Source organism: Felis catus, chromosome E3, assembly GCF_018350175.1.
Source record: "Felis catus isolate Fca126 chromosome E3, F.catus_Fca126_mat1.0, whole genome shotgun sequence".
Classification (NCBI taxonomy): Eukaryota; Metazoa; Chordata; class Mammalia; order Carnivora; family Felidae; genus Felis; species Felis catus.
In genome coordinates this window covers 30,259,828-30,275,175 of record NC_058383.1, presented here as the reverse complement: position 1 = coordinate 30,275,175, position 15,348 = coordinate 30,259,828, and the positions used below count along the sequence as shown (strand labels likewise).

General features: G+C 46.2%; 1 protein-coding gene across 2 annotated transcripts in view; it reads left to right on the top strand.

Moving 5' to 3' along the window:
- The window catches only part of SHISA9 (shisa family member 9), a 279,798-nt gene that overhangs the window by 258,870 nt on the left and 5,580 nt on the right, over nt 1-15,348 (top strand). Inside the window, exon 4 of one of the 2 annotated variants that reach the window (XM_045047407.1) lies at nt 2,322-2,369. The exons of the other annotated variant lie outside the window; for it this stretch is intronic. Coding sequence (XP_044903342.1) covers nt 2,322-2,369 — 48 coding nt within the window. The remainder of the gene's footprint in view (nt 1-2,321; nt 2,370-15,348) is intronic. 2 annotated transcript variants of the gene reach the window in all.

Here is a 15,348-nt window from a genome sequence, read left to right as displayed (position 1 = left end):
ATCTTTGGCAGATGAAATTAAGCAATTTTGGCAGGTGAAATTAAGCAATTTTCCCAGCGTCTTCCAGTAAATGGCAGAGGCAAGAATCACATTCAGCATTACCTGATTCAGAATCCTGTGTTCTTTCCATGACATGATTCCATCTTCCAGAGGGCAATTTCTGGCATCAGAAGGCTATAACCAGACCAAAAAAAAAAAAAAATGGGGGAGCACCTTCCCCTCTTTTTTGGAGGGAGGATTATTTATATTGAGTTATCTTTCTTTGTTTGAAGTTTAAAGTTTTCCCATGGTGCTGAGTATAATTGAGGTATAATATATTTAAGGTATACTGCAGATAAGGTAAAATTGACATGTAGTGAAATCTGCAGATCATAATTTTACAGTGGCATGATTGTTGAAAGACACATACTCTAGGATAACAAACATCCCAGTAAGGATAAGAAATATTTCATCACCCAGAAAGCTACCTCACGTTTGTTTCCTCTCACCGCCTTTGATTCATCCCCCTTTAATAAGTGTTGATGTTTTTCCACCCAATAAATATTTATCTAATGTCAGGGGTAGTGGCACCAAGCATGTAGTGGGACCTTACGTGTATATTTGGAAGCCTGTGTGCCACCTGATTAAGTGTCCTTATTTTCAGTGGATTTATGAAAGAGAACTTGTTACCATCTTGCCAGAGCTAAGCCCTGCCTTAGGTGGGGATAGGGGTGACCATGGCATGGTTCCTGTCTTCAAGTGATGAACTTGGCTTAGGGGTAATGACCTGTTTGGCGTCCGTGACTCGGTGACTCAGGCAGTCTTGTGTCCACCCACACAGGAAGATTTGGGGCCACATCACTATTTCCAGATGTCAGTGAACCTGGGCGGGTCTCACTTAATTTTAACTTCTTCACCCTCCTGTCCCTTCGTTTCCCCTCTGTTGTGAATAATGAGGGTGTTGAGTTCATATCGGCAGGGGGAATGTGGCAATCTGAGCATCCTTTGGCATGCCTACGAGGCCAACCAGAAATGTTTAAATGAGACCGGATCTGTGCTCTGTAATCTTTCGCATCACACAGAATGTTCCCTGCAACTCCTCTCAGCTGGCAGCCTGATGTCTGTCTGGAAATGGTGCAAAAATGCTGAGAACTTGGGCTTTTCAGGTAGATTCTTAAGAAAGGAAAGGGGAGCCAATGGCACACACTGATTGGTGAGGCCTCTGGCCAATGGACAGAGGCTGCTGCACAGACACGTGAGCAGGTTTACCCCCCTTTGAGTAAAATCCAGTCTTACAGAGAAAGTCTAACAAAGACAGGCTTAGGGTGTGGCCATTGCCCTTCTTAACATTCTTTACGCAAGAGGTTACCAGGGAGTTTTCTTAATAAAGTACCATCACCCGGGCTCATTCGGCACACCTGAAATGAAATTCAACTTAGAGAAACTGATTTCTAAACAAAATTCCAAGCATTATGTGATGCTTAAAAAACAAACTTGAATCCTGTAGCATTTAGGGGAATTTCCCTCCCTTAGGAAAAGTAACTCACAGAGAAACTTAATTTGTTCGTTCGTTCATTCATTCATTCAACAGTATTTTTCTTTCTTTTTTCTTTTTTCTTTTAATGTTTTTATTTTTGAGAGGGGGAGGGTCAGGGGAGGGACAGAGAGAGAGAGGGAGACAGAGGATCCAAAGCAGGCTCCGTGCTGAGGGCAGAGAGCCCGATGTGGGGCTCGAACTCACAAACCCTGAGATCATGACCTGAACCAAAGTCGGACGCTTAACCGACTGAGCCACCCAGGCGCCCCATCAGTATTTTCATACACAGATTATGTGCATGGACAGTCCCTACCCCTTGGGGGCCTGCCACCCAGCCTGTAAAGTTGCAATCACTGCAGAGCCTGGCCCAACCTTGGATTTCCCTCTAACTTTTTCAGGAGAGGGATTGCAGTAAAACAGGATCCAAATGTATCTTGTCAACAAAGTGTTGTCATTAGCAAAAGTGACCTCATGCAACTCACATTTCCCTTTCTTTCTTAGAGGGTTGAGATTTAGAGCCAGATTCACTGCCTGAGAAATCTCTCTCTCCCTGACGTAACTGAAAACATCTAGGCCTTTTTCAAGGGACTTCTTCTGACCCTCTGTTGGGTGTTATCTTGATGCTGCAGAAGGAAGTGCCTACAGAATCACATTTGCCCGTTTGGTCTCTCGCCCTGTTCCCGGGGCCCCTGAGGCCTGCTCCCCCCCTGCCTTGGAGGCTGCGGCTGGGGCTGGCAGCAGGTGAGGGCAGCGAACACGAGAAGCCGGCCAGCAGATCAGCATCTCTCGATTGTTATTTTTTTAGGAAGTTCTGATGGTGACTGGGCAGTGGCGACACTTAAGTCACCAAAAGGTACTGTACGGCTCTTTCTAGCTCTTTTGTCTAGGTCTTGTCACATTTGACATTAATCATTGAAAGCACAAAGTGTCCTGGTGTCTGTGTGTGACCCAGTGCCACACGTGTGTCCCCATTGAGTGGACCTGAAATCCATCTAAGTTCCAGCATGTAGGTGTTCGTGTGTGTGTGTGTGTGTGTGTGTGTGTGTGTGTGTGATGTATCTGTGCTCTGGGCTGTTGTTGAAGAATGTGCTACCCGCCCCCCTTCTCAATATTCATTGCCTGAAGGAAAATGTCCCTATCAGACACCATCCAGGTAAGACATCCAGGAAATGTTTTATTTATTTATTTTTTTTCAGAAAGCAACCCAAGCAAACTAGCAAAACACAAGGTGAATTAATGCAGGAGGGGAGAAAACACACCTTGTGAGGCAGAGATAAACACAGTCAGGTTCTTGGCTCCAAATCTTGGGGATGATTTAGCCTTTTTGCTTTGTTCAGCTTTCCTGAGGTGGTCTGGGGAGAATCAGGAGTCCTTCACGTGGACTCTGTGAGTTTAACTAGCTGGGTGGCTGGACCAGGAGGTAGCTAGCGTCTCCTCACTCCCTACCATGTGCCAGACAGGGTGCTGGCCCTTTGCATCATGTTGTCACTAAATTCCCTGATGACCCAGCCATGCAGGCCATGTCCTTCCTCATTAGCGATGAGGACACGGGCGTCTGAGGGAGGGTGTCTCGCTTACGTCCACAGCTGCTAAGTGCTGGCATTGTAGTTTGGACCCGCATCTGTCTGACTCACATGCCTAGGTTATTTCCCACCTGAGTGTGATGGGAGTAGCTCTTTTCAGAACAGACGAGAAACTCTGTTTTCTTCTGCTCTCACTCCATTTGCTTTGTTGGATTTGGCGGTGGGGAGGATGTCACTGACCCAAGGCGGTGGAGGCAGAACTGTTTAGTGACCTTGGACTGGGGAAATTAGAAGGCCTCACAGGGCTCTAGGCAGGATACTGGCAGAACCATTTTTGCATTCTTGAACGATAGTTTTGGTTTTCAAGTGGAGCTGGGATTAGGGGCAAATGGCCTGGAGGTAGCCCCCCCTCCCCCCCTCCCCTGCTGCCCTGGGAGGCTCCTACGATTACCCAGGTGGGCGGTGGCCTGGGCCAGGTGCGTAGAGAACACAGAAGACAATGAAGTGGGAGACAAGGGACTGTAGAAGGTCATGAGTGTGTGCCTGTGAGCAGGAAGGAGGGAACAGTGGGCCCTCACTGGTTCTCACATTTCAGCTCCTTGAGCAGCATCAGCCTCCCCCAGAGGATTGTTAAAACCCAAATCCCTGGGCTCCATCCTAGAGCTTCTGATTCACTGGGCTTTCGGCTGGACCCGAGGAGTTACATTGCCACCAGGTTCCCAGGGGATGCTGCTGGCCTGGGGACCACACTTTGAAAACCACCACAGTAGAGAAATCTTGCTGGGAACTAGCACCCTCTGGTTAGGTCTCTAAAGATCTTTCTGTGGGCTGAGGGTTCTGATGAGGGGAGTTTGACTAGGTCTCGGTGGCTCAGAAACAACCTGAGCTCTGGGGGGAGCACGGAAGGGAAGGGGATGCACTGTATTCCCATATCCACAGAGAGAGCCTTAGACCCACGAGTCTGCTAAGGATCCCTTGACTACACAGTTGTTGCCTTTAGAGAGGCAGATTTTTGGGTCTTGCATTAGGTAATAACTGTTTACATGTCAACATCCATTTTTAGAAAGGCAAACAATTTGGAACATGACAGACCTACTAATTTGAGGCCTAAACTTTTTTTTTCTCTCCTGTGTGAAAAACAAAGCCATTATGATTCCCGTGACAGCATTTAGAGGCAGTCAGCACCCCTGTCTTTATATCAGCTTATTGTTGTCTGATGCATTTAGGAAATATTTCAGGATGGGTCAAAAGCAAGGGCTTGGAAGCTGTTTTTCCACCCAAACTGGGCTAATTTCACCTGTCCTGTTAAATGCATCTTTATTTATCCTGCCTTGTCTTGGGGGTGGAGGGGAGGAAAGGGGTCTCAGAGTTGGCCAGGCCCAAGTTCCTCTAGAGTCACTGATCTTTCTCTAGTGTTCTCTACTCAGTCTCCAGACCCTGAGTCTACAGGAGGCATGATAACAAGGTTGGGGAGTTTGGATGGCCCCCACCTCCCACATTCCGCTCCCTTCTCAAAAGGGAGACACATGCAGGGTGTGATGGGTTTAGCCCCAGACACTCCTGGGTTACAATCAGGCTCATCATTCAATACTCTTGTGACCCTCAGCAAGTCAGCCAACCCCTCTGAGTCCCTGTTTTCTGATCCGCACAACAGAGACCAGACTGTCACCCACTGCCTAGGTTGCTGTGAAGATAAGGTAACATGTACAACACGTGCGGTGCCTGACATACGGAAAGTGGTAACCGCATGAAGGCTATTACTGGCATCATTATGACTATTTCCAGGTGAACAAATTAAAGGCTCTGGAAAATCTCGTGGTAACAAAAACTGTCAGACTCTACCACGTCATTTCCCAAACACTTTTGATGTCTGGTCTCTCTCCTCTTCAGGAAATGCAGTTAACATCTTCACATACAGGGGCATGAATGTGGCTAGAAACCCACTCTGGGAACGTAAGGCAGGAAGGAGCAGAGGAGTAGGAGGAGGGGTGCGCGCCATGTGGGGAGGTTGGTGAAGGAAGGGATAGCTGCCTAGAAGAAAAGACAAGGTCCCTAAAGATGCAAGTGTCCTGTTCCACCTGCATGATCTATAATTCCCTTGGGAGGCGAACCATATCTGCCAGGATTGAACGTGGCAAACAGATCACACCGGTTCGCGCCATTCATTTTTCTCTGAGGTTTCTCATGCACACCACCCCCTAGTGGTCCCTGCTGTTACTCCACCCGTGTCCAGCCCTGGGAACTCCTGGCATAATTGTTGACAGTACACCTGGGAAGACACTACCCCCTCAAGCCCAGTGGACTTTCCTTATCAGCACAAAGCCATGTCTTTTGAAACCTGGCTATTTGCAAAATGAATGTTTGGACCTGACCTATCCCTTAGTCCAGTGCTACATTGGAGCACTGAACTTGGGGAAAATGCCAGCATGGTGCTGTGTACTGTGATATAGTCACTCTGGCTCTGATCAGAAGCAGACCATATGCTTTTGCACAAGCCACTCACATGCTCTGAACACCCATTTCTACCATTTCCAAAGCAGAGGCAATGAAAATCCACACCCTCTCGTGTTCGGGTGGGGGGGGGGGGGAATGTTATGAGGTAATACAGGTAATACACGGCAATGGTGACAATGAAGAAAATGCACCTGATTCAACCTTTCTGCTTTTATGGATGAGAGAACCAAGTCCCCTGAGATAAATGAGGTTGCCCGAAGTCACACGGGAAAATTCTGTCATACCCAGGACACGGACCCAGTCTTCAAAGAATGGCTTAAAACCTGGACTCAGAATCACTGGAGATGCTTGTTACAAATGAAAATCCTTTGGACACATTGCAAAGAAGCTGGAACCACTGGATGTGGGACCTCAACATCTTTTCATCATGTTTCTTTTCTTTTTTTTTTTTTTTATTTTGTAACTGCACCTTCTGGATAATTCTCTATATACTAAAGTGTGGACCTACCTTTCCCAAGACCCAATCCCTAGACGCAGTTTGCCCTACAACGCCAATTCCACATGCCAGCATTCTTCCAAACATGAGTATTTTTGGTGTTTGCTGAAATAAAACTGTTTTCTTAATTGAGGGTTTGAGCTGGAGCCCCAGCTGGAAAGTAGGAACATTAGAGGTGACAGTCTTGGATTTGGTGTCCTGCCCTGACACTCATCAGCTGTGGCACAGAAATTTGGTGGCCTAATTACTCAGTATCTCTGGGCCTTAGTTCCCATTGTCACATGGAAAAGATGATATTGCCTTTTCGTCCATCTTTAAGAGGGTTTAAGTGAGATAGTGTCAGTGAAATGGCTGAGAGCGTGTCCAGCACAGAGTAGGTGCTCAGCAAATTCCAGTTCTTTCTTTTTTTTGAAGAATATTGATGCAGCTCAATAAATATTCATCCAAGAGATGCTACAGAAGGCACAAAGCAGTAGAAAACATGTAATTTGGGTTGCAGTTCTGTTGGGGTGTGCACATCTTGGGTAAGGACCCACGGAAAGGCGACCTTAGAACATTACTTCATGAAATGCAGCCTTTTGCAATTTTCTGATTTGGGTTATTGGTTTGCTGGTGAGCTGGAGGGTGCAGAGCAGGTGGAGGATAGGGAGGGGATTTTTTTTTAATAAAAATCAAATCCCACCAGCTCCTAAGTATGGCCTCTTTTAAAAGCACACAGTGAGCACTGGAGTTTTGATGAGCTTTCCTGGGAACCCATAGGGCATGGGGGAAATTCTCTGCTTTGCAGAAAAGGCCGCCGTGGTAAGATTGCAGTAAACATTTTATGCTAGTTTCAGAATATGCCCCTCAGAGGCTAAACCAGCTAGATCTTATTCATTCCAAACTTCACTGGCATCTTGCATGGTACCCACAGCAGATAACAGACACTCAGTATGCGTTTTATTAACAAATTATTAAGTGAAGTGAGGTATAGCATTTGCAGGGAATCCTGCAGTCTTTTCTGAAGAGGTGCTGGGACATGGATAAATTAAGCAGATGGAAGTCCAGGAGACCTGTGTTCCAGATCCATTGCTGCTTCCACCTAGTTTGGTATCCTTGAGCCCTTCAGTTTCTCTCCTATAGGATGGAAGGTTGGGGGTCATTGATCTCTTTAGCCCTTCTGTCTCTGTAACCACAGATCCCAGGCTTTGCTCTCATTGGCTTGCCTTGTCACGTGCCCACCTCTGAACAAATTGCTATAGTAAGGGCAATGAAATGGGTTGATTATAGTCACTGGGGAATAGCTGGGGGTGGGAGAGTGGAGAGGTATGTCATCTAAACCATGTGGATCAACAGTAGGAGACAGGTGGATTCCCCACCTGAAAAGAGCCACCTAGGGGGCTTTTCCTAGAAGTAGGGTGAGTAAATGATTGGTATTTGTATCAGTAGTCTTGCCATAATAATGCTGCATAACAAGTGGCCCCAAACCTTGTGGTTTAACATTTATTTAGCAGCATTTACTGAGACTAGGTGTCTGTGTACCAGTGACTTATATTGACTTGGGAGTTTCTCCACAGCTCAGCTGAGTTGACCCATCTACTTGGGAGGTGGCTGGATGTTGGCTGATCTAGGCTGGTTTTAGCTGGAGTGACTGGGGTGACTTGGCTCTGCTCTAGGTGTGTCATCCTCAGAGAGGGTAGCCTAGACATCTCATGACGATGACATAGGTGCAAAAGAGAAACACAAAGAACTTTATCAAACTTCTGTTATGTCATGTCTTCTACCATTCATTAATCACATGGATGAACTCCGAATCCACTGGTGGGAGAAAAAGATCTTCCTCTTTTGGGGTGAGTTTCAAAGTCACATAAAAAGAGCATGGATACAGGGAAGGGTGAGGAATTGAAGCCATTCATGCGTCAATTTAACATAGGATCCCAAACCTTACGATTATCTTTGAGATGGCCCTTTGCCTATAGCATTTTGGAAGGAGGTGCATTGTTTTAAGGATAATAACCTGTATTTGTTTCATTAAGAAAAAAAAAAAACTTGGGGCTTCTAGGTGGCTCAGTCGGTTGAGCATCCGACTTCGGCTCCAGTCATGATCTCACGCTTCATGATTTCGAGCCCCTTGTCGGGCTTTGTGCTGACAGCTCAGGGCCTGGAGCCTGCTTCTGATTCTGCGTCTCCCTCTGTCTCTGCCCCTCCTCAGCTCATGCTCTGTCTCTCTCTCAAAAATATATAAAGATTAAAAAAATTAAAAAACCCAGTTGCATAAAATTTCACCAGAGGGGAGGTTGATCACAAGATAAACCACACAAAGGAATTTCTGAAAAGAAGTATCTCCATCTCTGGAGCAGCAGTGTGAGATGCATCGAAGGGTGATGAATGAATGAATGCAGTTTCCATCCAGGACCATTCTGTGCAGGGGGCTCTGTGGGCAGCCATGGCTGGACCCCATCTTTATTCAACAGCCTTTCAGAAAGAGGTGACTGCATAGCAGGCCTGCCTAAGGACAAGACAAAAGACCTGTAGGGTTCGAGGCCTGGAGTTCACAACAGAGGGGCTCATGGCATAGCTTGGACACCTTTGGTGCACAGCCCAAGCCAGGCGCTGTTTCAGAATCCTCTCCAGCAAAGGCAGTGGAAGCCCTCAGGGTTAAGACCAAAAAAAAAAAAAAAAAAAAAAAAAAGGTCCAGGCTCCTGGACTCCCCTTGAGAATTTTCTTTCTTAGAGAGACACAGGACTTCAAGAAAGCTGGGAGCCCTGAGCTTTATTAGGACCTGGTTCAAATGCGACTTTTCTTCCTTGTGCCTCTTCAGCAAGGCCCAGAACCAGGTGAAACAGGGCTAATTCACCATAAAGACAGTCCTTCTCATCTCCTCCCTGGCCCTCTCCTGTCTGAGAAGCTAGGCTTTTTTCCTGCCTTTCTTGTTTCTGCCTGCTGAGACAGTTTCAGGAACCTGCACAGATTTATAGAATGCATTTTAAAAGAAGAGAGAAATACCTGGGTATTTTTTAAACATGAACTGTCCCCGCTTTTGCTTTTTAATTTAGTTTGTGAGGGAGGAAAAAGAAGTAGAGACCCAGAAAATATTCCTGTATAAGTAAAAAGCAAATACTGTCCTACTGAGCCAAAGGTCCCTACAGATACAGTGGCTTGAGGGAAAGATGTATATCTCTGTTATAGTCCCGAGGGGGGGGTGGTTGGTGGGGCAGCTTGACTCCAAACTGTCCCACGGGGACCCAGGTTCCTCCAACACTGTTTCTCTACCACCCTCTACCGGATTGTCCTCGGCTGCATTGTTGTAGCTGGTGGCTGTCATAGGCTATGAGAAGGCGGAAGAGAGGACACCCAGGGGAAATGATTTTCTTGCAAGCAAGTAAGGTGAAGTGGAAAATTGGGTGCATCCCTTTTGCTAACCTCACATGGGCAAGAGATGAACTACATGGCCAAATTGAGCTTCTGAGAAGGTTGAGGAAATGTAGCTCAGAGCTGGGTGGCCATGTGCCCAAGAGAAAAGGGTAGAAAGAGACCCGAGAGACAAATGACCACGTGCTACACCTTCCCAGGAGATGTGCATTTAAGGAGGCCTGCCTTCTGCCATGTGTAATGGTTTGTGCTTTAACCTGCCTTGTCTCCTTTATTCCTGTACTGCACCCTTCAAAGTCAGTCTTAGTACCCCCATGTGAGTTTCTTTTCCTTTCGAACAATGACAGCAACAGCAGCTACTGTCTGTTGAATACCTACTTACGAGGCAAGAACATTGCTATTGTATATGATTCCCTTTGGTACCCTCACACTCCTGCCACGTAACCCTGGTTGTTTTATTTTCAATTTTGTTGGTAACCTTAAGAGAGATCAGGTTATTTGCTCAACGTCTCCAGCTTGTAAGTGGAAAACCTGGGATTTGAACCCAGATCCATCTTCTTTCAAAGGGTAGGCTCTTTCCGCCATATTGTAAGGAAGAATTTACGGTCACAAAAAATCAGGTGGGAATTCTTCCAGACATCGTTAGATTCTTCCAGACCTGATCCACTGCATCCTTCAAGGTGTAGCCTCATTAATACTTCTTTCTTTTGCTCATTAATCCTTCTAATTCCTGAAATTTAATGCTGAAGCCTCGCCTTTTGAGTCTCAGGCTCTGCTATGGCTGTCAAGAGCCCAGTGTAGGATTCAAAACCAACACTTTGGCTCTCTGTCATCATTGAAATTGATTGCTGCTCTCTGGGTGATGGGGAGGGGATGCTAGAGCCACAAGAAAAGGAAATATTGGGTAATATCTGAAAATATCCCACTACATTGAGGGAATCAGCATGATGTAGCGTGAAGAGCCCAGGCAAGCACATCTGCCTCATTGGCTTGGGATGGGGTGGGAGCCAGATACATGACATAATATGGAGAGTGCCTGGCCCTGAGTGATGAGGAAGGAACTTCCGTCTTCTCTCAGTTCTGTGAGAAGTGAGTGAATGGTTCTTTCCAGCCCAGCTCTGGGATAGCTGGTCTGCTTTTGGTCAGTGCCCCTCAGAGATGCACAAGACCTGTGCACTAGCCAATTTGAATGCTGGAAGAGTCACAACCTGGCAAGGAGAGTCTCATGTCACCCCCAGCTCCCTCCTCACCTCAAAGAAGAAGATAAACATAGTTTGCCTTAAGAGGGAATTTGGGGCTTTGTTAAACTTCCCATGGTGACATGGGAATATGTCTTACTTGAGAATATGGTAACTTACCTGTACACCCCCACCCCTGATGTCTGGAGAGGGGGAATCGAGAAAAGTGATTTTTCTGCATAATTCTCATTCTGCCCTCCATTTTCTTTAGTTTAGGGGGATGTTTTCCCACAGATAAAACCTTCAAAAGGAAACAAGACTATTCTCCATAAGGCAGGCAGCCTAACCAGGGAAGTGGTGAGTGCTGTAGCCACAAATTCACAAATTCCAGGATACCTGGTATTCGGCCAGGTGTCCTGGGTTCAAATCCCAGTACCGTCGCTTGGACAAGTTGCCAAAGCTCTGTAGCCTCAGTTTCCCCATTTATAAAATGGGACTGATGATGGCACCTACCTTAGTACTGTATTGAGAGTATTACACGGGTTAACAAATTCCCTAGCCAAGTATCTAGAACAGAGCACACACTTAATAAAGATGAGCTTTTACTCAGTTTACCACTGGGGGAGCTGGGAGGGAGGCCAGATTTCTGCTCTAGCGAAGCAGTCTCTAACCAGCCCATGCCTCCTTCACCCACCTTCATCTTGCTTCCTTGAACGAACTGCTCCTCTGCAGTCATGCCTCTGCAAGACTATGGCCAGGGATATGGAGCTGGGCAGCACCAGGTTCTTCTGCCCCAGAAATAAAGGAACTTAACCACTGCTTATTCCTTAAGTTTCTGTAAAGCACAGGGCACAGGTCAGTCTTCCATGTTGCGGACTATGTATTAGCATTCTCCAGAGAAATTGAACTACAGACACACAGATACATCCTATTATTTATATATATTCCTATATATCACACATGAATAATATATATATATATATATTATCAGTTTGATTGAGGCAATTCCCCATAATAAATCTCATATATATGTATGTATCTATATGAATATTATAAATATTCATATATATGAAAAATAGGATATCTATATATATGAAAGGAGATTTATTATGGGGTGTCGGTTCATGTGATTATGGAGGCTGAGAAGTCCCATGATCTATTGTCTGCAAGCTAGAAACTCAGGAAAGCCGGTGGGGTGATTTCAGTCCAAGTCCGGAGGCTTGAAAACCCGGGGAGCCTATGGGGTAACTCCCAGTCCAGGAGCAGAAAAGCAATGCCTCTCCTAGTCCAGGGGCAGAAAACCAATGCCAGGCAGTCAGGAAGGACATGGATCTTCCCTTCCTCTGATTTTTGTTGTATTTCATCCCCAAACACATTAGGTAATTCCTACCTACATTGGGGAGGGCAATCTACTTTACTGAGTACATCCGGAAATACCTTCATAGGCACACCCAGAAATAAAAATTAATCCAGACACCTGTGGACCCATCCTAGTTGATGCATAAAATTAACCACGACACAGTAGATGGCCTGAACAGGAGACATTCTGCCCATTTCTAATATTCTAAAGAATGTTGTTGGTATGTGAACTATTTCCAACGCTTCCTTGCCTTCATCAGATGAATCATTGTACCCCTACTATATGCCAGGCACTGGGCTAGGTGTTGGAGATACAGTAGTGAGCAGAGCTGATAATGGCCTCTACCCTAATTGGAGCTTATATTCTAGCCAAGGTAGACAGACAATACCCAAGTAACTAAGAAAGATAACTTGACAAAATGACACAGAGTTAAGAATATACAAGATGGGGAGAAGTGACAAGGGCAACTGGGGGTGGAGAGGGCTCTCTTTTGACTGGGTCATCAAGAGGAATTTTAGGAGGAAGTGGCCTTTGATCAGAGAACCAAATGACAAGACGGATCCAGATACGCAACCAAGAAGAAGAGCCTTTGGGCAGCTAGGACACAATTCAGTGGCTCTGACGTGCGGAAAAGCTTGGTGTGTTGAGAAACAGAAAGGACTCCTGTGCGAACTGGGTTGAAGAGTATCCCTCCAAATCTGTACCACTCAGAAATTAGAACGTCTCCCCACCCTGGGAAATAGGGGCTTTGCAGATGTAATAAGTGAAGGTGAGGTCATACTGGATTCAAGTGGATCCTAATGCAGTGACTGATGTCCTTATAAGAAGAGGGAAATTTGGACACATGGACCCACACACAGGGGATGGCCAGGTGGAGTTTGAGGCACAGATTGGAATGAGGCAAAAGGCAAGGAACACCAAGGATTGTGGCGACTATCCGAGGCTAGAAGAGGTGAGGAAGGATCCTCCCCTAGAGCCTGCAGAGGGAACATGGCCCTGCTGAGACTTTTTTCAGACTTCTGGAATCTGTGAAAGAATAAATTTCTGTTGTTTTAAGCCACCCAATTTGTGGTAATTTGTTATGGCAGCCCTGGAAAATGAATACACTTTGTGAGGGGTTCATAGTAAGTGTGGAAGAGACAAGGGTGGACAAGTAGCCAGAGATCAGGTCACGCAGACCTTGGGGCCACTACAAATAACTTGGATTTTATTCTTAAGTGTAATGGGAAGGTTTATCACTTGCTTTCAGCCTATTCTTGGACCAAAGACTGGGGCCAGTGAGGAATAGCAAAAGCTTAGGTTGGTTGGGGCATTGCTTACCAGGTTAAATTCATCACCTGAGACCTAAGAATATCACCGAGTGGTCATGAGCTGTAGGAAGCTCTCCTTAAGACATCTTTGGCTCTGGGAAAGAAGGTAGGTGGGAGGCCACATGTTGAGACCCCCAGATGTGCGGCATGTTGTGGATACTGGTTCTTACCTTGACTCTCTCCATCCCCACGGAAGTGAGGCTCTATCCCACCCTGCACCTGTACAAGTGTCTGCTGATAATTAAGGGAGAGACAGATGGAGGAAGGTACAGTTTAATATTACAGCCTTGGTTCCTTCAAGGCAATGAGGCTTATTGGAAGGAAAGCACCTTTTTCATTCTTTCTTCCTCTTTTTAAATGAAGAAAAATCAAACTAGAGAGGGCCAATGTTGTTGAAAGGCTCACACATCTTTTTCTTGGTTGGCTTGTCAGCCATCTGCCCATGAGGTATCGGGGCTGATTAGGTTAATGCATTTATTAATGGGGCTTTCAAGGCCGTTCAATGAATCTGTTACTTCTTTCACAAGAGGAGTTTTGATAGAATGACAGGGACCATACGGCACAAAGCCAGGAGAGGCCAGGTAGGCATTTCTTCCCCCTCCGGAGCCAAGTTAGAGCAGACCAAAGGCACTGGAAAGAAAGCGTCACGAAAATTGCATTTCCTGGTTATGGGAACAGTTCATCCACCACCATCCACATTCTTGTTATTGAAATACTCTTGAAAATCACTGTTTGAGGAACAGTGTCATGCCCCAGGCAACAAATCTGTGCCATCTCTGTACTTCTCTCAAACACCTCAGAGTCTAGTGGAGGGAAGATGGTCAGACAAATCAATAGCTGTGAATGATACAGTGTTGCCTGCAAGACGTTAGATGGTCTGGTGAGCCCCTGCCTTCTTCACTCTACCAAATTAGGCATCCTGTCTGTTTCTTGAAGCTGCCACCCTCCTTCCCACCTCAGGGCTTTTGCAAATGCTGTTCTGTATCAGTCATATACTGCTGCCTAACAAAGTATCCCAAAGGACAGTGGCTTCATATAGCCACCACTTATCGAACTCGTAATTCTGGGTCAGCTGGCATTTCTTCTGGTTTGGGCTGGAGTGGCTGTTCTCAGCCAGTTTTACTCGGTATCTGGAGTCCGCTGGCAGGTGGGCTGATGGCTGTGTGGTCTAGGATGGCCTCACTCAGTATCTGGCAGTTAGCAGGCTGTGGTTTGGGCTTCCTTCTGCACGCACATGGAGGCAGGAATCCAAAAGCCTGATAGCAGAAACTGTAGAACTCTTAAAAAAGCCCCAGTTCAGCACATGAGTGACATCACCGGTCATGCTACTGGTCAAAGCCAGCCATACGGGCAGGCCAGCTTCAAAGGATGGGGAAAGACATTGCACCTCTTGATGGAACCACAAAGTACTGTGGCCGTGTTTGCTATAAGAACCACATGTGCCCTGGCCTGGAATTCTGCTTCTGCTACGCTTTACCTCCAGCTGGCAGCTAAAGGCACGTCCCCGAGGGGGCCTTCCCTAATCATCCCAAATAGATCAAGTCCCCTTCTTAGGCCACTTCATAGGGCAAACGAGGCCAACACACAGGGTAGGTGGAGGGAAGTGAAGGGGGAAGGAAGAAAGGAAAGAAGGATGGTTGGTTTGGATCAGTGCCCCCTTTGTACTTAGCAAGTTGCCTGGCACAGAGTGAGTGCTCAATAAATGTCTGTTGGATTTAATCCAGTTCTTTCATAAGCCAGGAGACAGATGAAATATATGTATCGAATAGTTCCTGCATTCCAGAACTATGCTATGGAGCTTATAGATCCCATATAATTTATTCCTCATAACAAACCTGATTTATCCCCATTTCACACAAAAGGAAATAAAGCTGTAAGAGGTTAAGTAACATTCCTGAGATCTCCTAAACACAGGTCTGTCTGATTCCAGAACCCCCAGATTCGTCTGCCCACCCCCCTCTTTCGCCAAGTACCAAACACTTTCTGTGGTCAGGGGCTCCCCAGTGTCAGGCTCACCAAGAGACCAAGTCAGGGTTGATTATGGAGAAGGTTGTAGATTCTCCATGTGGGACTCCATGACTCCTCTTAATGGAGGACTCTCCCCATCCCTGCACTGATCTGGCAAGAGTTGAATGTCTCTGTGACTTCTTCTCTTTAGA